At 45.1% G+C, this 27,085-nt stretch overlaps 1 protein-coding gene across 2 annotated transcripts in view; it reads right to left on the bottom strand.

The window, feature by feature from the left end:
- The window catches only part of agbl1 (AGBL carboxypeptidase 1), a 252,237-nt gene that overhangs the window by 161,527 nt on the left and 63,625 nt on the right, over positions 1-27,085 (bottom strand). For both annotated transcript variants that reach the window (XM_072565137.1, XM_072565138.1), the window contains 3 exons: positions 26,790-26,867; positions 25,013-25,105; positions 12,212-12,360 (listed from right to left, as the gene is read on the bottom strand). In XM_072565137.1, coding sequence (XP_072421238.1) covers positions 12,212-12,360; positions 25,013-25,105; positions 26,790-26,867 — 320 coding nt within the window. The remainder of the gene's footprint in view (positions 1-12,211; positions 12,361-25,012; positions 25,106-26,789; positions 26,868-27,085) is intronic.

Raw genomic sequence — 27,085 nt, 5'->3', positions numbered from 1 at the left:
CTGCAGACACATACAATCATATACTTTGGTAAGAAATGAGAACGCGCATTGAACACAAAGAAATATTCATCATAAGAGTTCATTTAAAAAAAACTGCCTCTGGAAGTCTAACCGGGCCGTATGGAATGATTAGAATCTTTATTTTAAGGGCACTAACATTCAGTTGGCAATAACCCTTTGCTCAGTGTAGACATTTCACTCCCAAGGTTGAAGATAATGAATTAGAAGCTCGCTTCATAGAATCATCAAATGGTTGTAACAGGGTCAGAGACTATTTAGCCTAATGTAACCCCCACCTCCCCCCCCCCCCCGCACCCCCTCCACTCTCAGAGAGCACCTCAGCTCGGCCCATTCCCTCACACTTTACCAGTAGCCAACTTTTTTTCCCATCTCTTCAGATGTTTATATAGTCCTGTTAAGAAAGCTTTGGTCATGTTTTCCACCAAAACACACTTAAGCAGCACATTCTGAATTGCAAACATTCATAGCATAAAAAGTTCCTTTTTCTTATGTCACTGCAGTGCCTCTGCTTGGTTACATTAAATCGGACTGAAAATGTGTTGCTGGAAAAGCGCAGCAGGTCAGGCAGCATCCAAGGAACAGGAGAATCGACATTTCGGGCATAAGCCCTTCTTCAGTATTTGAAATACAAGTCAGGCTCAGAACATTCTGACATTACAGCCCTCTCCAAAACTCCGTAGCAGCCTGGAGCACATCCACAGATTGCAAGGAAAGAAATGGCTTCCACCATGTTTAACTAGGGACAAGACAAGAACATACTGGGAGAAGATGGGGAAAAGTTTATTTGACCTGAAGATCAGCCACATCTGGGTGAGATCATTATTCGCATGACAGCAAGAAGCATTTCAATGAAAGAATTTAGCAATTATACCCTGCAACACTCAGGACAGCTTGGTTCCCAGACTACTATTTTTTGATTGACTTTCTTCTCTTCAGCCTCTTGTCTGTTTCCTCATTAAGCCATTTCCCAGCAGTGCAGCAAACAGCAGCCAATAGTCAGTCGCAAGATTTTGGCTGTGCTCTACTGAAATGCAGCTTCTCCACTCACTGTTTGAAGATGTTAAAGGCTGTATCCCTCAGTTCTGCTGGGAGCATGACAAAGATGGTGACTGCCTAGTTCGATAGCTCGTTGATGGTATGTGTGCAGTGTGTAAGCCTTGGTTCTCCAAAAGCCAACCCAGACAGTTCCATGCTCTTCAAATAAACATAAGGGGAGACCAAACGTAAACTTAGGAAACAGTTCAGCGAGCATCTCAGCTGGTCACCTCGTATTCTTCGCCCATTTTAATTCCCTTTCCCATTCCCTTTCCAACATGATCATCCTTGGCCTCCTCCGTGGCCACAGCAAATCAGACTGCAAGTTGGAGGAACAACATTTCACTTTCCGGCTGGGCAGCCTACAGCCCGAGGACTCAACATTGAGTTCTCCAATTTCAAATAACATCCTTCCCATCTCCCGACTTCCTTCCCAGCCCTCCTCACTCCCTTCCACTCCTCCCAGCCACCAACCAGATTCATTCCACCTATTGGCCAACCAGGTCATACCCTCTATCTGTCTTCACCTATCCCCACTTCACCACCCTGTCCCTGCCACCCCTGTTATCTGCACCTCCCCCTACACTTACCCCTAGTTGAGAAGAAGGGTTACAGTAAATTTTAAAATAAATTCTGTGTCCTATGATCCTGTCCCACTAGCTACCTGACAAAGGAGCAGCGCTCCAAAAGTTTGTATTTCCAAATAAGCCTGTTTGAACTATAGCCTGGTGTTGTGTGATTTTTAGGAATGTACAGGGCAGTGGTACCCCTGGCAATGCATTAGGGTCAGGGTCAGGGTCGGGATCAGGGTTAAGATTAGGCAGCACCCTCAGCAACCATGTTTCCCCGCCGCCTCCACCCCCCCTCCCCTGCGCTCCTCCCCCCCCCCCCCCACCGCGCCCACCCACCCCCAACTGGTTCATGGAAGCAATGAGCAGATTATTAATTGCCTGGAGTCATGTCTTCTGTGACAGGCAAGAAAAGAGGATGCCACCCTCGCCCGTTCTGTGCCAAGAGCTGCCAGTTAATTACATAGCTGGAGGACTTTCAGTCACAGTAGTGCCACCGGGAGTGGTGGCCACTGTTGGGAATTCAGCCAGGTCCAGATCACAGTGGGGAGCCACAGAATGAAGGTAGGTGCGGTCGGAACACAGTAGGGTCAGTCAGGCAGGCTAATGGGCAGGGATTGGAAATGGAGATCGGGAAGGAGCAGAGTCAATCATGAAGACAAAAAGATTTCTTCCTGCGGGGCATTTCTTGGAAACCCTCTAGAAGCCAATAGGGAAACCACCAAGGTTTCCTTGGTGCATGAGGAGCTCTCATTTACCATGTTTTGGAGGAATTCTAGAAAGGATATTCTAATGCCTTGTGGACTGATTTGTCGTGAGTTTCATCTGTTCAACAGAACCTGTCAAACCTGGAATCATATCATTTTTAACAGTAAAAGGCCTTTTAGTCCATCATATCTGCACTAGTCATCAAGCATCTGTCTATTCCAATCACATTTCCTGGCATTTACCCCTTAGCCTTGTATGTTATGGCAGTTCAAGTGCTCATCTCAACACTTCTTAATTGGCATGAGGGTTCCTACCTCTACCACCCTTTGTGGCAGTGAGTTCCTGATACCCAGTGCCAAGTGGGTCAGCAGCCAGCGGTCAGACCATGTGGGGTCCTCCTGCTGGCCTGCTGCACAGAACCCTTGGAGAGAGACTGTCATATTCATTTTTTTAATGTTGCTTCTTGTTTTTCTGCCTTATGGTCATACCGGTGATAGCTGCAATCTAACATTTTTATTCTGGGTATAGTTGTAATGTAATGTTTTTATACTGGGTATAGATATAATGTAACATTGTTATTCTGGGCGTCGCTCAATAGTTTCTCATGGGAAAAGCTGCCCCTTATTCTCAGGTGAAATACCAGGAAAGTGGTGGGCTTGGGCTCAGCACCCTTCCATCAACTCGGCTGTTCTACATTCAACTCCCATCCATTCCTCAGGGACCTGTACGACCCCAGGCAATGTTTCTGAATCATCTCCCTCTATCTGCAGAAGTAGCTCTGCTATAACAATGTCCATACTCAAAAAGTAGTGAGCTCTCTAACAACAATAGCTGTACAAACAGTCACTGGCAAAAATATTGCCATCAGTTTTAAGAGATTGCCTGATTGGTTTTAGTGACTTCCTTCATCCTCTGAGACCAAAACAATACTGAAATAATGAATTATTAAGAGTTACAGCAATGTATCTTGAACTAGAGACCAATCTTTGGTTTACACAAGTATTGCTCACACCTCCGAGTTGTCTACTGGGGGAAACTTCATGAAGATAAACTGTTCGATTATACTCAGGTCTGTTCAATGTCTGCATGTTATACGGCTGCTGAAAATACATCAAACTCGTATTTCAGCATGCAACTCACAACATGGACATAGCAGGGCACAGGTCTTCTCACCTGACAAAAGGAATCAGCAATTGATGAGCATCAACACTTTGAATACCTCTCTTAATAACCACATGGTTATGGAGTGCCTAATAAAGAGGGACAACAAAACTGGAAGGTGAAGATACACAGTGGGTAACCGAAAAGTGAACTCCATGAAATAAAAACAAAAGATGAAATAGCCTCCACTTATGAATGGAAATCCAATTAATTAGATGGAGATAGAGTTAACAAATATTGAAGGGAGATGATAAGAATGGGAAGGTCTATTTTCTTTCATCGTCATGGGAAGAAGCAGCAGATAATTTTAATGATATCAAATTTGAGGAAGGAGAGAATCTATCATGAACGTAATAAGGAAAAAGACTGAGAGATCCTGAAACAGTAAATGAAATGTAACTTGTTATCAATTCTACTGCAGCTATCTACTCAAGTGTGAAAGTGTCACTTGCATGGTGAGAATGGAGCTGCCCTGTATCAGCTAAAGCAGCAGCTGGACCCCAGACAGTAATAATAAAGCTCCTTTTTGATCTGAATTGGATAACCAAATCTTATCCCTTTAATCCCTCCAAAAGGCAGACTGGACTACTGAGAGGAGAAGGTTTTGTTGAGTCTAAAATTTTTCATTCCATCTTAGGTAAAATATGCAGGCAAAGCTCAGAAAGGTATAAGAGACAAGAATTTTAATGCCAGTAGAAAATATATTTGAGCACTGCTTAAAAGGAGCTGGAAACATATTCAATATCAACTCTCAAAAGGAAATTGGATAAATACTTTAAGAGGAATTTTTGCACAGTTGGAGGAGTAGGGCTAATTGAAGAACTTGAATTTGAAGACAGTCCAGACAAAGGCCCAAATGATTTCTTTCTGTGCTACATCATCTATGAATGCACAATAAATCAGTTCCAGAAATAACTCATGGGCTAGCCACTGTGCCAATGACAGAATAGAGAGCTCAATATATTACATTCTATTCTGGATGATTTTGCTTAGAAGGATAAATATGATTTTAAAACTAGTTGGAGCTCTGAGCAGAGTTCATAGCTTCTAGCTCTAAGCTTATCTCAGGAGCTGGTGCAATAACACAACAAAAAATCTGCAATGGATGGATATCCTTGCATTAAAACCTCTAATGAGACATTAATTAAGTCAAAAGTAGCATGATAGTTAGAACTAGCTGTTTGAATGTTAAACTTGGCAGATTTACATACTGTGCAGGAGGTAAATCTAATTAGTCTGATTATGCAGTCATTGAAGCGAAATATTTGCAGAAAGATGTTGACAGTTGGATAATCAAACCTACCTCAAGAGGTGTGAGAGCTGAATCCAAGTAATATCTATAACTTGATATTATTCTGATAACATTAACCTGCAACTCTGAATATTCAACTTTCGTCCTGCTTGAAGATTTGTAGCTCATGGACAAAAAATGTCTATCATCCATGCAGAGTTGCACAAGAAGAAGGTGCATGAGGAGCTCTCATTTACCATGTTTTGGAGGAATTCTAGAAAGGATATTCTAATGCCTTGTGGACTGATTTGTCGCGAGTTTCATCTGTTAAACAGAGCCTGTCAAACCTGGAATCATATCATTTTTAACAGTAAAAGGCCCTTTAGTCCATCATATCTGCACTAGTCATCAAGCATCTGTCTATTCCAATCACATTTCCTGGCATTTACCCCTTAGCCTTGTATGTTATGGCAGTTCAAGTGCTCATCTCAACACTTCTTAATTGGCATGAGGGTTCCTACTTTTACCACCATTTGTGGCAGTGAGTTCCAAATACCCAGTGCCAAGTGGGTCAGCAGCCAGCGGTCAGACCATGTGGGGTCCTCCTGCTGGTCTGCTGCACAGAACCCTTGGAGAGAGACTGTCATATTCATTTTTTTAACGTTGCTTCTTGTTTTTCTGCCTTATGGTCATACCGGTGATAGTTGCAATGTAACATTTTTATTCTGGGTGTCACTGTAATGTAGCATTTTTATATTGGGTGAAGCTATAATGTAACATTTGTATACTGGATACAGCCATAATGTAGCATATTAATACTGGGTGTAGCTGTAATGTCACATCTTTATACTGGGTGTAGCTATAATGTAACGTTTTTACACTGGGGATAGCCGTAATGTAACATTTTTATACAGGGGATAGCCGTAATGTAACATTTTTATAGTATGTGTCACTGTAATTTAACATTTTTATACTGAGTACAGCCATAGTGTAACATTTTTAGACTGGGTATAGCTGTAATGTAACATTTATTTACTGGTGATAGCTGTAATGTAATGATTTTAAACTGGGTGCAGCTGTAATGTAACATTCTAATATTAGGTTTGACTGTAATGTAATGTTTTTATACTGAGTGTCATTGTAATGTAACATTTTTATACTTGAGACAGCTATAATTAATTTTTTTATATTGTGGTTAGCTGTAATGTAATGTTTTTATACTGGGGATAGGTGTAATGTAACATTTTTATCCTGGGATTAGCCGGAATGTAACATTTTATGCTGGGTATAGCTACAATGCAACATTTTTGTACTGGGGATATCTGTAATGTAACGTTTTTATGCTGGGTATAACTGTAATGTAACATTTTTATACTGGAGATAGCTGTAATGTAGTGTTTTTACACTGGGGATAGCTGTAATGTAATATTTTTATGCTGGGTATAGCTGTAATATAACATTTTTATACTGGGTGTAGCTGTAATGTAATGTTTTTATACTGGGTATGGCTGTAATGTAACATTTGTATGCTGGTAATAGCTGTAATGCAATGTTTTTATACTGAGTATAGCTGTAATGTAACATTTTGATGGCTATAGGGTATAGCTGTAATGCAACATTTTATACTGGGGATAGCTGTAATGTAACATTTTTATATTGAGGATAGCTTTAATGTAATGATTTTAGACCGGTGTTAGCTATAATGTAACGTATTTAAACTGGGTCCAGCTGGAATGTAACATTTTTATGCTGGATATAGTCATAATGTAATGTTTTATACTGGGTATAGCTATAATATAACACTTTTATACTGGGTATAGCTGTAATATAACACCTTTATATTGGGTATAGCTGTAATATAATGTATCTATATTACTGATAGATGTAATGTAATGTTTTTATACTAGATACAGCTGCAAAGCAATATTTTTTTATACTGAGTATAGCTGTAATGTAACATTTCTATACTGGGGATAGCTGTAATGTAACATTTTTATACTGGGGACAGCTGTAATGTTTTTATACTCTGGACAGCTGTAATGTAATGGTTTTATACTGGGGACAGCTGTAATGTAACATTTTTAGACTGGGTATAGCTGTAATGTAATGTTTTTTCACTGGGGATAGTTGTAATGTAATGTCTTTAAACTGGGCACAGCTGTAATGTAACATTTTTATATTGGTGATAGCTGTAATGTAATGTTTTTATACAGGGTATAGCTGTAATGCAACATTTTTATACTGGTGATAGCTGTAATGTAATGTTTTTATACTGGAATTGCTGTACTGTAAGAATTTTATACTGGGTGTAGCTGTAATGTCACATTTTTATATTGGGTATAGCTGTTATGCAACACTTTTATACCAGGTATAGCTGTAATGTAACATTTTTATGCTGGATATAGTTGTAATGTAACATTTTTATATTGGTTGTAGCTCTAATGTAATGTTTTTATTCTGGATATAGCTGTAATGCAACATTTTTATACTGAGGATAGCTGTAATGTAATGTTTTTATACTGGAGTGGCTGTAATGTAACAATTTTATACTGGGTGTAGCTGTAATGTCACATTTTTATATTGGTGATAGCTGTAATGTAATGTTTTGGTACTGGGTATAGCTGTAATGTAACATTTTTATACTGGATATAGCTGTAATGTAATGTTTTTATACCTGGTATAGCTCTAATGTAATGTTTTTACTCTAGGTGTCACTGCAATGTAACATTTGTATACTGGGTGTAGCTGTAATGTATTGTTTTATACTGGGGATAGCTGTAATGTAACATTTTTACACTGGGGATAGCTGTAATGTCACTTGTTTTTTCTTCATTTCTCTGTTCTGTAACTAAGGATTGTACCTGGGTACTCTGCCTAAGATGGTTCTGTGTGTTGGTGTCATTGTTCCATTGTAACTAATCTGTAACTGAAGAAGCTGTACCTAGTTACCTTTGAACCTGAGGTGGCGCTGTGAGTGGTGATTTGTAATCTTTTCACTGCACTCATTTGAGTAGATGTGACAAGAAAGCTAATTCAATCCAATGCCCTCTGGGTGAAAAATCTTTTTTCTCAAATCCCCTCTGCTCCTTACCTTTAAACCCCTCCACTACACTCATAGTATTTATAATTTAAGAACAATTACACAAGCAAGGGTAAACACCATCACTTCCATATTCCCCTTCATATCACCTACCACCCTGACATGGAACTATCTCATTGTCATGAAATCCTGGAACAGCCGAACTGTACAGCAGAAGCAACAGTCTGAGGCTGCCTCTCACCATCAACATCTGGAGATGGCCATCAAAATGCCAACTCAATAACAACACCCACATCCCACAAACAAATAATGTACAATGTATGTGTTGAGAGGTAATTGATACAGACTGAATAGGCTGATCATTTTTTGGTCTAATTTCTGACAAGGAACTGATAAGTGAAAATAAGATAGAAGTCCCACATTGATTTCCCACTGGGTAATTGAGTGAACAGCTTGATTACTCAAGATTGATGAACCGAATAGTGTGCAGCCTAGATGATCCAACAGGTATTCAGTGCACGAAGGTGTGACATAATTATCAAGTAATCTGGTCTGAGACAGGGTCCCACAACACAGGCTGGAAGATTGATGCAAGTCATGAATTTGTCAGGAGCTGTGTCATGAGCATTTGCAATGTTTAAGCCAGGGCACTGCAAGTAATAAATAAATAGAACATATCGCAATGCCTCGGTGGCCCTGATCAGTAACTGAACAAGAGAACTTGTTTGATAAAATGTGTTTCCAGAGGGCAAAAATGCCCATATTCGAGACAAAAAAAAAGTGTGGCTACAGTGTCCCTTCTAGACCTACCTCGACTAGAAGAAACAAATGTGGCAATTTCACTATCGTTGCAGTGTTGGTATCATTGGAGAATGATTTAGACACTACGTATCATAAAATTGCAGCAGAAACCCAGTTGGGAATGAAAATCTGTCATTCCTGTCTGGAATCAATATAGCCAGATATAGTGGATACTAAGAGAATGGGGCAGTAGTGTTACTAAACTGAACTAAATCTAACCAGAGATATAGACTAATGGCATTAAATCTGCAGTCAAAAAGTGTGGAGCTGGAAAAGCACAGCCAGTCAGGCAGCATCCAATGAGCAGGAGAGTCAACATTTTGAGCATATGTTCATCATCAGGAAGATGATGCAATGGAAACTTTATCTGCTCCCACTTCCAATTCCAGCAATAAATGTTGCATATTTCTGTCATTATCCCCCCACACAAGCTCCAGGAACATACCCTAATCAGCATCATTTAGAAGCAGAAACAGTGACCATAGCAGCTGTAGGATTACTAAGTGGCTAATTGGAGCTTTGCAATGCTTTTTTTTAAATTACAGCAGAACATTATTGTGCAAGCATTACTCAAAGCAAAACATTTGTGATCTTGCATATTATCATGACAATATAAAATAAAGACCATTGATTTTTAAAACCCCATCTGCTAATACCAAAGTCTCGGATTTTGGGGTTGAGAGATAAGAATGGTTAATAAAAGATCTGGGACACTTTAGAAATGTCTGACAAAATCATTCAATTTGAAAGCAGCTGAACTGACAGGAATATACAAAAAGAATATTGAATGGCTCAGGCTGACACCTGGAAAAGACTATCATGGGATAATGACCTGGGGATTAAAATTCATCATCTGAAATGTCTAGCTCAGAATGAGGGCTGCTGCTATCTCTGGATGAGATTTTTCATTTGTATTTTTGCTGGTACAAACATTTAAACACTGAAGCTCGTGATGCAAACAGGAGATTGAAACCCTCTTCATCTAACTCAAAGTGTAACAGGAGAACTCCGACAATGGGTCTTTTCTGTCAAACTGGATTGTCCCCATTGTGGACTGAGGCAAGGTTTTCACACATTGAAACACCTCCAATGAACACCATGATACAAGTTGTGGCTTTTTTCTAAAGAAAAGCAGAGCCATTCCAGAAACGTGTGGGAACATCAAGAGTAATGACGCACTTCCACTCTTTCTTTGGCAGTACTGTTCAATTCTACATATTATTTCTTTATCAAAGAACTGTGAATGTTTTCTTTCAATTCATCCTCCAACTCCCCTCACTCTGATTACCATTCTTGAATCTTTTTTGGCTTTTTCCTGATCTTTCTCTGCATCTTCTTCGTACACTGTTTCTGTATCCTGTTCTATTGCCCTGATGTATTTTAGTAAGGTTTGATGTGTCTGGTTAGCACACAAAACAATTTCTCAGCAACAAACCCAAACAAGCAGACAAAACATATCCAGAAACCCTAGCCATTCTCCCCTACATCAAACACATCTCAGAAATGACTGCCAGACTACTCAGACCCCTTAGCATCATGGTAGCCCACAAACCCACCAACACACTAAAACAGCACCTAATGAACTTGAAAGACCCTATACAGACAATGAGCAAAACTAACATCATTTACAAAATACCATGCAAGGACTGTAACAAACAATACATTGAACAAACAGGCAGAAAACTAGCCACCAGGATACATGAACACCGTTAGCCACAAAAAGACATGATCCTCTCTCACTCGTATCCTCACATACGGATGAGGAAGGACACCACTTCGACTAGGACAATACATCCATCCTAGGACAAGCCAAACAAAGACATGCACAAGAATTCCTAGAAACATGGCATTCCAACCGGAACTCTATCAACAAACACATCGAGTTAGACCCCATCTACCACCCCCTGAGAAAAGGAACTTGGAAGCGACTTCACCACAGGAAATAACATCACCAAAGGAAATGACAACACCAACCCAAAGAAACCCAAACATATAAATAGAAAGCAGGAAATTTCAGCATTGCTTTGCATAAAGTCCACTGAAGATGTTACCTAGTAAAGCAATGAAATGTCTGGAAATGAACCTTTCAGCTCAGCGAGCAAAATTACATCCAAAACTTCAACCTGAGCTACAAATCTTCTCAATACTCGCTAACCCAAAACAATACTTTTCACTCCATCGCCATACATGTGACAATAATAAATCAAATTATCCAGTTCGATCACCTGCTAGTGTGTGTGTGTATGCTGCAAAATTGGTGACAGGATTTTTTATCTTGTACATGATTATCTTACTAACTCACAGACATCTATCTAGAGTGCTCTTTGTAGCTTTAATGCATTGACCACACAAACCACACATTTTTTCTTTTCAGGCTGCAGACTGAAATGGAAGTTAGACATTGCTGCATAGCTAAAGTATCAGGATGCTTTTGCAACTTTGAAAAATCAAGTGCTGCATATATATAGCTGTGCAAAACAATATTGCTTATCAAAGCAGTGTGAGAAATACTTTGAGACAGAGTAGCATTGAGAGTTTTTGAATTAAGGAAATACTTCTTGATGATAGATTGGTTTGGATTGGTCAAGCTGAGGTTTATGAATCTGTAGGAACAGGGCAAGTGAAAACATCTCACTCTCCACGTGATGAAAAGACAATACAACATAGAAACTTTAAAATGAAGAATTCTAACCATAAAAGATCAAGGTCCACTGGACCGTCTATCAAAGTGAACAACAACCATCATTTTGTAGTGATATCAGTCTAAAAACCTAAAGCTACTGACAAGTTAATCCAAACTTGTGATCTGGACATTTCATCATCAGAATTTTTTCCTGACGTACAGTTCTTTCCCATCCAGAATATCTGTTTTAAATCATCTCTCTTTTGTCTTCCTACATGAGAATGTGCACGTGTGTGTGTGTCTGCCTGTCTGTCTGTATTTGGAGCCTTTAAAGGAATACAGTTTAAAGGAATACAGCACAATTGTAAATTAATAATTCTTTCTTTTGTCTGCCACTTATTAAAGTTTAGTGTGTTATATTGAAGAGTTATTTTCTATTACTAATGAATTTTTAAAAATTCTCTGATGGGATGTGGGATGTGGGCGATGCTGGCTGGGTCAGCATTTATTACCCATTCATAGTTGCCCTTGAGAAGGTGGTGGGGAGCTGCCTTCTTGAACTGCTGCAGTCCATGTGCTATAGATAGACACACAATACTGTTAGGGAGGGAATTCCAGGAATTTGACCCAGCGATCCTGAAGGAACAGTGATCTATTTCTAAGTCAGGATGGTGAATGGCTTGGAGGGAAACTTGCAGGTGGTGGTGAATTCCTTTTGTCCAATATAGCTAGTCAGGCAAATTAATCATCTTTGTGGTCTTATTGGGAACAGTGAGGCAGAATTATTGATGTACTCTTCCCTGTTAAGTTGTGTCAGTGTGTACATTTGTATTAGCAATTGTTAAAAAAAAACTACCTTTTTAAAAATGTAAAACACTGCTACAGTAACCTCAAGAGTGAGAAGAGAGGAATTTATTCACACTTCCAAACTTACTTGTAATAATATACAGTTTTGGACTTGAAATTATTTTAATGGGTCTAAGATACCAAATTCCCCAGTGTCCAGAATCTCTGTTTCTTACCGTAGTTGAACTGACTATTGGTCTTCTCACAATTAATGATGTTGAATCGATAGGGGATTCCAGCTCTCATACCACTGAGCTTAAAATAAAACCACTGGTGCTGAAGCTCTGTGTTGATGTCAGCATTCATAATCAAATCATATTCATACCTAGACAAGAATAGGAAATCCAAAGATAATAAAGGAGTCAGCCATACAGTCCTTCAAGCCTGCCTCACGATTTAATAACATCATGGTAAATTCCGCACCTGACTTCCACACTCAAGTTAAAAGTATATTTTAGAATCTTACAACATAGAAAGAGGCCCTTTAGCCCATCATGTCCACACCAGTTATCAAGCACTTAACTGCTCAAATCCCATTTCCCATGACTATTGCATTTCACATGATCATGCAAATATGTCTTAAATATCATGATAGTCCATGCCTCTACTACTGTGGTGATTGTAATGAGGTCAGCCAGGTGGACCTCACAGAATAAGAGTTCCCTGATTGAGGTTGTTAATCTGGTCCAATCAGGGAGCCACAGCTGAAAGAAGATAAGCAGGAGTAGATTAGAGCCTGGGTGTCCTTGGAGAAGGAGCACGCGGGTGTCCACTGACACCCTGGAGTCGTTCAGGGAGAGGTGGGCGCCGCAGGGAGTGGAGTGCATCATTTCCCCCTCCAACTCTATTTTGATTTAGTCCCTACCCTCCCCTTCACTGTAGAAAAAGAAAAAAGAAAAAAAAGATAAGCAGGAGTGTCAGAGGTTCTATTCTCTCTGAGAAAGCTGGATCAGTGTGTGTGCGCAAGGATCTGCCTCCTCGACTATGTCTGAGAGGAAGGGGACTGTTCCCTGGACCAGCTGCCCCACATTCTGAGGGGAAGGCAGAGGCAGGTGAGAGCTTTGAGTCCTGGGCCTTACCCAGGTCAAGGGAGTGTTGCTGCTGACCTGGGGCCCACTCCCACTGCTGCTGTCTGGGACCCCACCCTAACCTGCCTCAGTTGCTACTGCTTGGGGCCTGCCTCACTGCTGCTGCCTGGGACTCGCCTTGAGTCCCTCCCAGGACCTCCACCGCTGCTGCTATTAGAGGCCCACCTCCACCACTGCTGCCCGGGACTAAATTTTGGGGGTGCCTGGGACTTGCCTTGGGGACCCTCCCCAACAGGTCTGCCCCCAATGCTGTGACGAGGGGCCTGCCTGGGACTTGCCTGAGGCCTGCCTCCACCGCTGCTGTTGCCTGAGGCTTACTGCTGCCTGGGACTCTCCATGGGGCCCCTCCCCAGGACCTCCACCACTACTGTGACCTGAGGCCTACCTCCACCTGTTGCTGCTGCCACTGCCTGGAGCCTCACCTGGACTTAACAACACAGCTGGTTCCTGGGGCCTACTCCCATTCAGCAGCACAGTATGACTAGTCCCAAAATTGCAGGGCCCAGCCACACCTACGCCGGGGTAGCTGGCGGCAGCAACCACGACCCCCTTCAGGCACCTGACCAAACGCCTGGGGGTCAAGGCCTATCCCCACCCCGACATGCAGCAAGGCCATGGCTAGTGTGGTTGGCCCACTGACCATCATCGCTGCGGCCAGGATGTACGGGAAGGCTGTCTTTTTCCTGAAGACCGAGCAGGCAGTCTACCTGGCCGTGGAGAGGGGGCTCACTGTGGATGAGACACATCTGCCCGTCGACCCTTTGGAGTTTATGGCCCAGAGGGTCATGATCTCCAATGTCCCGCCCTTCATTGCCAGTGAGCTCCTTCTTCCCCACCTCAACACCTTGGGGGAGATCCGGTCAGGTGTCCAACCGCTCCTGCTCAGTCTTAAGGACCCTGCCCTCTGGCACATATATTCCTTCCAACGCCAGGTGTTCATGTGCCTGGCCCTGGAGGAGATCACCAAGGGCTCCTCTACCCTCGTCCATGAGGGTGCAGCCTACCATGTATCCTGGACAGCAGATGGTGTGCGGTGCCACCTGTGCTGTGATGTGGGGCACATTAGAAAAAACTGCCCCACCCAGAAGGCTGCCCAGAACCCCCCCAATGGCTGAGGGTGGCGCCACCACACCCACACCCCCCCCCCCTCCCCCTCCCCCTCCCCCCCCCCCTCCAATGCCTCAGCCTCAGGCAAGGAGGGGGAGGGGTGAGCGTCCAGCCAGCCAGAAGGCACTCAGGAAGACACAACACGCCAGGCCCGTCCAGGGGGAGACCACCATATCACCTTCTCCTACACCTAGCCCTCGACCTGCCCCGCCCCGACAATGCCCCCGCGGCCGTGCCAGCATCGCCCCGGCACGGAAACCCTGACCCCCAAACCCACCCCCCCCCACCCTGTCACAGAAACCCCTGGGGCTTTGACATCTGCTCCTGGTGCAAACCTGGCCCGGGGGGGCCCCTGAGCCCCGCCACACCCTGGTACTGACCTGGGGGGAAGCCACTACTGCCTCACCTACAGCGACAGTGTCTCTGTTCCCTGGAGAGGGAACTGGGCTCCTGCCCTGCCCATCACCTGATAAACCAGAGACAGGGCAGGAAGTGACATGCCTGACCTGCCCCACCCTGGCCACACCCCCTGCCTTCCCCCAGCCAATAGTATTCTGGGAAAGGTGAGGGGGGGGGGGGCGGGACCTTGGGCTCCATGACCACCAAGGCAGGCAGGGAGGGGAAGGCCCATAGATTCTCCCCGTCTCTCTGGGGAAGAAGTGCTGGTCCTTCAAGGGGAGAGATGTCCCAGCAGCACACCGGCGGCATTGCCACTCTCCAGGGGATGAGCCGACGGTGTCTCTTACCCGTCCTGCACTGTGGCCTGACCTGCCCGAACCCCCAGGGGTTACAGCAGGAACTTCTGCTGCTATAACTCCTCCGGCACCTAGGGAGGACTTTAATAATCACATGGGCCATGGTGCGGGTGACAACAGCGAACCCTCTACTGGGTCGCCGAGCAGTGGAGGTGAGGAAGGTGTTATCCTCACTCCTCCCTCTCAGACTGTTTTTCCGGGGGCCTTGGCCCTGGGGGAGGACCTTTTCCCCGAGGAGCCAGACCCTGAGATTCTGCCACCCAACGACCCTTACCCGAGGCATTCCAGGAAGGGGTGTGCCAAGGAAGGTACTGCCAGTGACCTGGGGGTGGTTTGAGGCCAGTTAGCGCTGCTGGACCAGCCCCCATATCCCCTCAGTGGGGGAAGGGTCGGTGACCGAGGGCGACCTCCCGGAGGAGGGTTCGGGATCCGTGGCAGACACTGGCCATCTACAGCGACATTTTCGAGTCCTGGGTGCCCCCCACCGATCTTCTTCCCCCCCCCTCCTCAAGGAACTCCGGGAGTTTGTCGAGGAAACTCGGAGACGACAGGATAGAGCCCAACTGCTGGAGCTCCTTCGAGAGAGTCTACTGGTCGGCCCACGCTGCCCGCCAGGCACCTGGGCTCGACGTGAACGAGCGAAAGCGAGTCAGGAACTTCCTAGGGGCACTCCTGGTGAGGGTGAGGGACTTCTGTGCCCCTCCCTCATCCTCCCAGTAAATGTATATAGTTTTTTTAACTGTACCGGTGGTGGTTGCACAACGCTTCCGACATGAAGACAACTATAGCCAGCCTCAATAAAAACGGCAGCAGGGAGTCACGGCGCAGATTCCAGGCCCTCTCGGCCCTGCGGGACGGAGAAGTGTCCGCTCCTCTCGCCTCCGTTGACAAGAGCCAGTGCGTCATCCTCCGGGGAGGTTTTAACTGCGTCCTCGAGGACAGGGTCCATGGTGGTCCCTGCACTGGTTGGGCGTCGGGGAGGAGGTTGGGGGACTTGGTCAAGTCCTTCGACCTGGTGGACGTCTGACGGAATCTCCATCCCGACTCCATCGCCTTCACCTTCGTGAGGCCTGGGGTCGGAGCATCCAGAATCGACCGCCTGTATGTTTTACAGGCGTACGCCTCCTGTTTTCCGAAGGCCTCCACGTGGCAGGTGTCGTGCACGGACCATCACCTGGTGTGGGCAGAACTCCTTCCGTTCGGCGCCAGGCTCGGCTCCGCGTACTGGCACTTTAACAACCTGCTGCTGGAGGACGAGCGGTTCCGGGACTTGTTTCGTCGTTTCTGGGCCGGCTGGAGAAGGAAGCGGGGAAGCTTCCTCTCCCTGAGACTATGGTGGGAGGTGGGCAAGACTCACGTCTGTGTTTTCTGTCAGGTGTACGCGAGGGGGTTGACAAAGAGGCGGAAATCCAGGATCGGGGAGTTGGAGAGGGAGATGCTCAACCTGGAGTCACGCCTCTGTCAGCCCGACGCGGAACCGGCCCTACGCGGGGTGTACGAAGAGAAGAAGGCCGCGCTCTGGGACCTGCAGTTCATCGTGGCTCGGGGCGCATACGTGAGGCCGTGGATCCAGCTCCTCCAGGACCTGGACCGCGGCTCCCCCTTCTTCTTCTCGCTGGAAAAATGGCGTGGCACTGGTCAGCAGCTCCTTGTGCTGCTGGCCGACGACGGGTCCCTTATCTTGGATCCGGAGGGCATCAGGGCCCACGTCCAAAACTAGTATACAGCTCTGTTCTCTCCGGATCCGTCCGGTGAGGATGCTCACAGGGGTCTGTGGGAGGACCTTCCGCAGCTCAGCCCAGAGGAAGCCAGAAGGCTCGACGCTCCCGTCACCTTTAGAGGAGCTGACCGGCTGTCTCGAGGGGCTGAACGGGCTGACTGTGGAGCTCCTCAGGGCGTTCTGGGACGTCCTGGGGAGCAACTATGCACAGGTGCTGGGGGAGTGTCTAAATGCCAGAGAGCTGCCCCTTTCTTGGCGCAGGGCGGTCATCGTCCTCCTGCCAAAGAAGGGGGACCTTCGTTCGTTGAAGAACTGGTGTCCAGTCTCCCTCCTCAGCACGGACTACAAAATCTTTGCCAGGGTGTTGTCTTGCCTGGCTACCATGCTGGCACACATGGTTCACCCGGACCAGTCCTACACGGTCCCGGGCCGGAGGATACACAACAACATCCATCTGGTCCGGGACCTGATCCATTTCTGTCAACAGGCTGGTCTGCCGAGCGCATTCCTGTCTCTCGACCAGGAGAAGGCGTTCGACAGGGTCGATCATGAGTACCTGCTCGGGACTCTGCGGGGATTCGGGTTCAGGACGCAGTTTGTCACCCGGATCCAACTTTTGTATGCCGCCGCAGAGTGTCTGGTTAAAGTTAACGGGTCCCTGATGGCGCCCCTTCGCTTCGGGAGAGGAGTGTGTCAAGGCTGCCCCCTGTCTGGCCAGCTGTATTCCCTGTGCGTGGAGCCTTTCCTGTGCCTCTTGCGGAGGAGGTTGTCGGGGTGATTCTGCGTGGCACGGGCACGGGGGTGGTCCTCTCTGCCTATGCCGCGACGTGCTCCTTACTTTCACTGACCTGTGGAGGATGCGCGAGTGCAAGGCCGTGTACTCGGCAGCACCTTCTGCCAGGATCAACTGGGCCAAATGTTCCACACTACTGGTCGGTCCATGGCAGGTGGACTCCCTGCCGGAGGAGTTATGGGGGTTCAGCTGGAGTACCACCCATCTCCTCTACCTGGGGATCTACCTCAGCCCGCCTGAGGAATCCTGGCCGGCCAACTGGCAGGAGATGGAGGCCAAAGTCTCGGCTCACCTAGGCCACTGGACAGGACTGTTTCTGAGTGCTATCTTACAGGAGTCGAGTGCTGGTCATAAACCAGCTAGTGGCCGTCATGCTGTGGTACTGGCTGGTCACTTTTGTCCTTCCTCCTGGCTTTGTCGCTGACATCCAGAGAATGTTGGTCAACTTCTTCTGGGACAAAAAGATGCACTGGGTCGCTGCGCAGGTCCTGAGTCTCTCTATTGAGGAGGGTGGTCAGTCGCTGGTGTGCATCCGCACCCAGATCGTGACGTTCCGCCTTCAGACCTTGCGGCGATACCTTTACGTCGAGCCTCCTCCTAGGTGGTGTGACGTATTTTTTTTCCGCCAGGTGCATAACCTCAACTATGACACGCAGCCCCTGTTTGTCGACCGTGACGGTTTGGAGGTCGCCCTCAAGATGCTGTCTCTTTTACCAGGACCTGCTTACTGTCTGGAACATGATCGAATCGTGCTGTGCCCACCCTTTGGCTGTCGTCAGGGAGCAGTTGCTCAGGAATCCGCACCTCCGAGTAGCTGCCGGAGGGGAGGGCCGTAGCAGCGAGGGTGACCAGGGTCGGGGACGTGCTGGGTGCCGGGGGCCTGGGCTGGACACTGCCACAAGACATAGCGAGCAGGGCAGCGGTAGACGTCCGGTACGTGGCCACCGCCATCCGACGCCTTAAAACGGCGGTGCTCGGACCCGACGTAATGCACCAGTTGGAGGACGCTCAGGTGTGCAGTGGGATCCCGTCCGCGCTCACCCCAGCCTGGACGAAATTTCACATTGGCCCCAAGCTCCAGTACTTCCCGCAAGAGCCTGTGTCCCACAACCTGAGCCGCCTCTGGAATTTTAATTCTGTCCCTTTTTTTTTAAGGATGTAAAAGGGTGAGCCCTGTATCGACTGCTGCTGCACACCATCCACCTCTTCTCCCTCATCCACCGTCTGGACACACCTTGGCGTGCCCATTTGCCACTGGGTGGTGGGGATCCCTAGTGGAGGGCTCTCTACATGGGAGTCCTCCCCCTTTTCTCTCTGGGGTGAAGGGTGCTGCACGCAGCGGTCCCCTGCAACCGCAGATTGCGATGGTTCACGGACCCCCAGCCTAACTGCTTGTTTTGTGGAGTCCGTGGACCATGTATATTTTGGATGTGGGCATTTGCACTCGCTTTTTGATTTTCTTAAAAACCACCTCCTCTGCTTTTGGTTGCACATCAGTCCCACACTCCAGACAAGAAAAGACCTTCCAGAAGAAATTCACTCACAACAGTCATCTTTTTGAGTTGGGGTAAGCATTCCTGACATCATGCCATTTATTTAGAAAGCTTGACGTGTTCAATCTTGCCTTTGAAGACTGGGCCATGTTTGTGGAAATAATGCATTATTTTTTTCCAGACAAATGATATTGAGGCAGATGAAAAACAATAAGTAATTCTCCTGACCGCTTATGGACCAACAGCCTTTTTGGTTATTCAGAGACCAAGTTTCCTAGCGGCACCAGACACCAAAACCTTTCAAGAGTTAATGGACTTAGTTAGGGAATATTACAACCCCAGGACTCCTCTAATTCTGAGATGCTTTCAGTTTTTTACTCTTCAATTCATGAATTGAAGGAATCCGTACAGAGATTTTTGACTAGGCTAAGACAACTTTTGTTTAACCCTTAATGAAATGCTGACAGACCATTTGGTATGTGGATTAATGATGTAAACGTGCAAAAAATGTCTACTAGCTAGACCCCAACTGGACTTCAAACAGGCACTACAACTGACTTTATTATTGGAAAATGTGGCAAGTGGAACATATGAGTTGCAGTGTATTCTGATGGAGGTGGACACCCTCGCTTGTCTGACTGAGTATAGGGAAATGGCACTTGAGTGAAGGCAATTGCATGGCCTCATTCAGGATGTATCCTGGTTAGATGGACTCTAGGTCAGCCTACAGGAAAACCCCAAAACAAAGCCAAGCCTCAGCCAAATGGTTAACATTTTCTTCAGGATGCAGGCTGGCAAGCCATTGTTGTTGCCGCTGGTATGTGGACTCAATCAGCAAAAGGGTCCCCGTAGGACTGAATTGAGTAAGAAAATTCATAAGCTGCAATCCAGGACAGTGCATACCCTGGAAAGGCCATCTACCTTTGGTTTGGAACACAGAAAATGCTTAGCAACCTCCAAATCAGAACCAATCAAGATAAATGTCTGGTTAAATGGTCACCTGGTTCGAATGGAGGTCAATACCATCAAAGCCATTTCAGTGATTACAGAACCAGTCTTTAAAAAAATTTGCTCTGGTCTCCAACCCTTAAGTTTGCGTAAGACCTTGGCTAGACAGAGCACCTACACCAGGGAACCTTTACAGATTAAAGGGACAACTGCAGTTTCAGTCTCTCATGAGAAGCAACTGGTTCAGTTACCACTGATTTATAGTAAAATGTTTGGACCCAAGCCTGATGAGGCAAAATTGGTTGAAAAAGATTGACCTAAATTGGTTCAACATTTTTCAATTAGAAAGTGGCTGCCTGAATAGAGTCCTAATTAATTATCCAGACGTGTTTCAGGAAGGTCTAAGGACTATCAAAGGAGCCAAGGCCACTTGCATGTTAATCAGGAAGCAATTCCACGATTCTACTTAGGCCCACCAGTGCCATTTGCCTTATGGGCAAAGGTAGAGGCAGAAATCAGGAGGCTGGAAAGTGAAGGAATTATCAAACCAGTCCAGTTTGTGAAAATGGACAGCACCGGTCATATTGATTGTAAAGCCTGACCGGCCAATTCACCTTTGTTCCAGCTGGATAAATACCCAATCCCTCATGTGGAGAATTTATGTGCAAAGCTGGCAGGGAGGGCTGTCCTTCATGAAGCTAGGCCTTGGCCATATTTACTTGCAATTGCCATTCGTTGAGGATTCTCAGAAGTATGCTACAATTAATACCCATAAGGGTTTGTACCAATGCGTGAGACTGCCATATGCCATATTATCAGCCTGTGCAATTTTTTTTTAGTGGATGATGGAGAACATGGTCTATCCCAGGTCCCCATTCATCTAACCTGCTCATAACAGGGTAGACCAATTTGGAGTATCCAGTCATAGAGCCATACAGAATGGAAACAGACCCCTCAGTCCAACTAGTCCACACTGACCATGTTCCCAAATGAAACCTGCTTGTATTTGGCCCAAGTCCCTCCAAACCTTTCCAATTCATGTACTTAGCTAAGTGTCTTTTAAACTTTGTAATGTACCAGCATCCATCACTTCCTCTGGTAGTCCATTCCACACACTAACCCCTTTCTCTGGAAAGAAACTGCCCTGCATGTCTTTTTTAAATCTTTCTCCTCTCACCTTAAAAATATGCTCCCTAGTTTTGAACTCCCCTACCCTGGGAAAAGGCCTTTACTATTCACTGCATCTATTTCCCTCCTGATCGTATAGACTTCTAAAAGGTCTCCCCTCAACCTCTTATGCTCTAGTGAAAATGTCCCAACATCTCCAGAATATTTTATAACTCAAACTCTCAATTCTGGCAACATAAGAGTCATAGAGATGTACAACACAGAATCCGACATTTCGGTCCAAATCATCCATGCGCACCAGGTATCCCAACCTAATCTAGTCCCACTTGCCAGCACCCAGCCCATATCCCTCCAAACCCTTCCTATTCACTTACCCATTCACATGACTTTTAAATGTTGAAATTGTACCAGCCTCCACCACTTCCTCTGACCGCTCATTGCCACATCTTGGTAAATCTTTTCTGAACTCTCTCCAGTTTAATAATATCCTTCCTATAACAGGGTAACCAGAACTGCACACAGCACTCCAAAAGAGGCCTCACCACTGTCCTGTAAAACCTCAACATAACATCCCAGCTCCTACACTCTAAGGTCTGAGAAATAAAGGCAAGTGTGATAAATGCCTTCTTTAAAAACCTTGTCTACCTATGATGCAAATTTCAAAGAATTATATACCTGAACACCTAGGTGTCTCTGTTCTACAACACTACCTAGGGGCCTACTGTTAGTTTTATATGTCCTGCCTCTGTTTGTTTTACCAAAATGCAATACTTCACATTTATCCTTCAGAGTACAAAGACATAGTGCTTAGACATTTCCTTCTGTCAATCATACACCTTAGAAAGGCACCTCAAGTGACCTTCTTGAGTTACAGAGACCAGACTACACCTGTTGGAAGATAAAGTGAGGGCTATCAAAGATGCCATGGCTCCCACCTCAGAACCAGAGCTTAGGTCTTTTCTTGTGATTTCAAATAAACCTGTTGGACTATAACCTGGTGTCGTGTGACTTTTGACCTTAAATTTTCTGGAAACACCTACAGTCACAGCTGACAATATCAGACTTTGAACGCAGAAAGATCCGGTTCTGGCAAAATTGAAACAGCTGGTGGTGATAGGGAAAATCAGTGGGGTACCACAACAAGAACTTTGCAACCTTTTTGAACCTGGAGCGATCACCATACAGAACAGCATGTTATTATGGGGAGCAAGAGTGATTGTCCCCAGCAAAGGTGACTGCCAGATACTGGCTGATCTCCACAGGGTCATCCAGGGATTTCCAAAATGAAGATGTTGGTGTGAAATTATGTCCAGTTGGCTGGACTGGATGCAGACATAGCTATGTTGGTGGGGCAGTGCCCAGAGTGCCAACAAGGACAAAAATTACTGCTAGCAGCTCCCCCATATTCGTGGGAATGGCCGAGTAAACCCTGGACTCGTTTACATGTTGACTACACAGGTCCTTTCAGAGACTCAATGTTCTCAGTCATTGTGGACACCCTGTCAAAATGGCTGGACATGCAAAAAGTTCATTTGTCAAACACAAGGATGACAATTAAAAGACTACGTGCATTTTTTTGCAATGCACGGACTCCTGAAGTATTGGTCACAGAAAAGGGGCCATTTAATAGCAGCAGAGAATTTGAGTATTTCCTGAAGTCGAATAGCATTCATCTTATAAGGACAGCTCCATACTTTCTATCATCCAATGGTCTGACTTAAAGAGTAGTCCAAACTTTCAAGGCAGGCTTAAAGAAACAGCCTATACCTTCACTAGATATCAAACTGTCCTAGTTCCTTTGATTATAGGACCATCCCTCCTGCAACTACAGGGAGGGCTCAACCAAAATTGCCACTGGGGAGAAGACTCCACACCAAGTTAAATCTGATCTTCCCAGATCTGGTGGGGGGCGGGGGGGGGAAATGGTGAAACAGCATCAGGAATGCTAATACTGGACACAGGATTCCACTAAGAGAGAGAGTTTCTTTCAGGGAATGATGTTTGGTGTAGGAACCACCGGGATGGCCCTGCACGGATAAGAGGCATGGTCAGCGTAAAGTCACATCCAATGACATACAAAGTTTGGGGAGGTGAGGCAGTCCTGAACAAAGCCACGGACCACACAAAAGCTACAAATTCACAAACAGGACAGGAGCAAAAAATGACCAGCTATTAGACAGCCTTTCTGACTGTTCCAGAACCCGTGGGTTCTCCCTCTCTGTCGGGCATTGAAGATACCTCCGAATCTGAGATAGACACAACAGATGTCACCACTTCAACACCTATGCCACCTGAAGAAGAGAATGAATTCCTTCTGGGGCACTCCGAGCGCAGGAGGCCATCTACTGTGTGTTACATGCCACCTGTATCAGAGGGAGAGTTGGAGGAACTTGACTCGGTGCTAAAATTCCCCAGGAGGGGTGTTTTACAAATAAAAAAATGTCCTCTATGTCCTCGGACTCAGAGGGGCCGGGACGGAGTGATTGTAATGATGTCAGCCAGGTGGACCTCATAAAATAGGAGCTTCCTGATTGGACCAGGTTAATAACAGATATAAGCAGGAATATCAGAGCTTCTGTTTACTCTGAGAGCCAGCTCTGAAGGAGCTGGATCAGTGTTAAGGACTCTCTCTGCATAAATAAAGGGTGACTTGGTGAGAGGATACCTGCCTCAGTGGAGTTAATTCAGCTACCCTTTCAGGCAGCGAGTTCCAGATACTTATTACCTTCTGAGTGAAAAATCTTCTTAAATCCTTTCCAAACCTCCTGGTCTCAATCATAAATCTCTGCCTCCTGGTAGCTCACACTTCTACTGAAAGGAAAGGTTTGTTCCTATTGACACAGATCATCCCTCAGCTTTCTCTGCTCCAAGGAAAATAAACCCAGCCAATCGTCAGAGCTGAAGCACTCACATTAATCTCAGCCTTGAGCATATTCAACAACTGACTATCCACAACTTGCTGGTTGAGGAATTTTAAAGATTCACAACCCTCTGTGTGCAACTATGTTTCCTCATCTATGACCAAAATGACCAGCCCCTTGTCCTGAGATTATGCCCCCTTATTCTTGACTCTCCAGCCAGATCGTGAACATTTGGTCACCTATGTTAGACCATGGAAATACTGCCTCTCCACTGCACTAAGGATAGCCTGATCAAAGATTAAGAGCAGCAACAATTCTGCCCTTCAACTAAGTATTCCCATCAAGTAACCCAACCAAAGAGGAATATCCCATCTTTCCTCTGTTTTTTAATATGTAATTTAAAATGCTGGTCAATCATAAAACATTTAAGACAATACTTGTATTCAGAAGAAAGAATTGCATTTTTAGAGAACCAGATCATCAAATATCTCAATGCACTCTCCAATCAATAAGGTACTTTCGAAGGGTAATCCCTGTTGTAGGGAAGAAAAGCACATAGCCAATTTGCACAGGCAAATTCCCACAAACGGCAAGGTGGTAATGACCAAATAATCTTTTATCTAATTTTGTGCTATTAATTGCGGGATAAAAATCCCACTCTTCTATTCCATGGAATCTTTGCACCCACCAGAGCAGGGCAAACGATATTTAATACTGAAATAAAACACAATGCCTCTGAGATTATGGCACCCCACTGGAGCGGATGCATCAATGTTTGTTGAACTCAAAATCTTGCAGTTTATCAGCAAATATGCTACTGGTTGAACCACCGTCGACATCTTGCAGTAGTAAATTATTTTCCCACGAGCAAACAAGGCTGCCAAAGCTGCGTACCCCAAACGTTTTGCAGGTTACTGCTGCTAAGCCAAATTAATCAGAAAGTCCCAGCTTCTGTACCTGACCTGGGTTAACCTTTGTCAACCTTAAATAATAAGCAAGGTACTGTTCACCTCAATAGTTCCAGTCTAGGTACCAGACTGCACCTATGCATCACATCTAGTGTCATGCCCTGCTTTACACTTACTTGCGAATTTGAATTGCTTTGCGAAGATTGCCAGACTCAAAATGTGAGTAGAACTTCAGGGAAATGTCATCTTCTGATGTAACCAATGGAAGACTGTTGGGGCAAAAGGAAATCAGAAGTGGTTGGTAGGAATTGACATTTGAACCTGAAATAAAAATTCTGACACATATTTACAATCAAACAGATGAAAGTGAGGACTGCAGATGCTGGAGATTAGAGTCGAGAGTGTGGTGCTGGAAAAGCACAGCAAGTCAGGAGGCATTTGAGGAGCAGAAGAGTCGATGTTTCGGGCAAAAGCCCTTCATCAGGAAAGCTCTTAATAATCAAACAGCTTGCTTTCAGACAAATGTTATTGCCTGATCCAAGGCAGTAATTTTACCTGCTAATAGTCACACCATTGTGACAGCAATGCAATGGAATCAGATCTCAAGAACCTCTGCTGCAATTAAAGTACTCATTTTGCAGCAAATGTTTTACGGGTGTTGGCTAGTTTTATGTTATTCCTGATGAAGGGCATATGTCCGAAACGTCGATTCTCCTGCTCTTCGGATGCTGCCTGACCTGTTGTGCTTTTCCAGCACCACCCTCTTGACTCTGATCTCCAGTATCTGCAGTCCCCACTCTCTCCTAGTTTTAAGTTATTGCCTTGTTATTTATGCTGCAACTTGCAGTGCCTTTAAGAATAACCTGTCAAGGCCACAGGTAGATATGTCTTTTTCCCCTCAGAGTCCGAGAAATGTTCAGCTCCTTCAGGACAAATACATCTTGCAGCAGAAGTTTCAAATTCACAACGCAGCCCTCATTTACCTATGCAAGCTGATATCTAAGTCAAGCAAGGGCATATACAACACACCAATTTTTCCCCTTCATGGACAATTGCTTCCAACTCATAATAAGGTTGTGTTTCCCAGTCACCGGACGAATAGAAGATCATTTAGCTGTCGTTCAGACAAATTTCCAATTTGCCAAGATTTTTTATTCTCTCCTGGAATGAGTCAATCACTGGCTGGGTCAGCATTTACTGCCTGTCCCTAGTTGCCCTTGAGAAGATGGTGGTGACTTCCTCTTGATCCACTGCAGCTATGGATAGATCCACAATTCTTTAAGGGAGGGATTTTTAGGCTTTTGACCAATGACAGTGAAGGAACAGTGATATATTTTCAATATGAGTGGCTTGCAGGGGAACTTGAAGGTATCTGCTGCTCTGGTCCTTCCAGATGCAAGTGATTGTGAGTTTGGAAAGTGGCATTTAACAGCAATTTAGGGGCAATTTTTCTCAGAATCGCTAGGCTAAAGGTTCTCATTTCTAAAATACTCCAATTCTGTCGAGGTGACTCAAAATGGAATGATAGGATGAAGCCGATGTTTGTCATTTGCCACCCCAAGTAAAAACAGCCTCAAAGCAGGGAGAAGAATTTGTTGGCTCCCTTATGAGTTAATTGACGCACATATGAAGAAAGACTTGAGAAAAATTGTGCTTTTTCATTAGAAAATGAAATTAATTACCTGACAAAGGAACAGTGCTCTAAAAGCTTGTACTTCCAAATAAACTTGTTGTACTATAATCTGGTGTTGTGTGATTTTTAACTTCATTGGAAAAGAGGAGATTTCAGTACATAGCAATCCTGTCCTGTCCATTTATTTTGTTTTGTTTATCCAGTGCACTGCATCAGCAAAACACTTACATTTACACAGGTGCAGCATAGCTTGATAACCATTTTCTTTGCAATCATCCAAGTAAATCATCCTCTATCAGATGTAAAGTGAATTGACTCACCTGTCAGCATCAAAAACGACTTTGTTTAGAATATCCCCCGGACTGACTAAACGTTGAATATCTTCAAATATCTTGTCCCTGGAACCATTAATAAGTACAGCATTTCAAAATCATTTCATTACAAACCAATAAAAATCTTTTAACAAGGGCGTTAACTTCCGGTCACATGGCCTGGACTTCAGGATATAGCTGGTAACTACCGGCCAGCCAGCTCAGTTGGCAATGCGAAAACGTTTGGACATTAACAGGCAGTCAGTCATACAGTCATAGTCATGGAGATGTACAGCACGGAAACA

This window comes from Chiloscyllium punctatum, chromosome 48, assembly GCF_047496795.1.
Source record: "Chiloscyllium punctatum isolate Juve2018m chromosome 48, sChiPun1.3, whole genome shotgun sequence".
In the NCBI taxonomy this organism is placed as follows: Eukaryota; Metazoa; Chordata; class Chondrichthyes; order Orectolobiformes; family Hemiscylliidae; genus Chiloscyllium; species Chiloscyllium punctatum.
The sequence above is the reverse complement of the archived record's forward strand: the minus strand, read 5'-3'. Positions and strand labels throughout refer to the sequence as shown.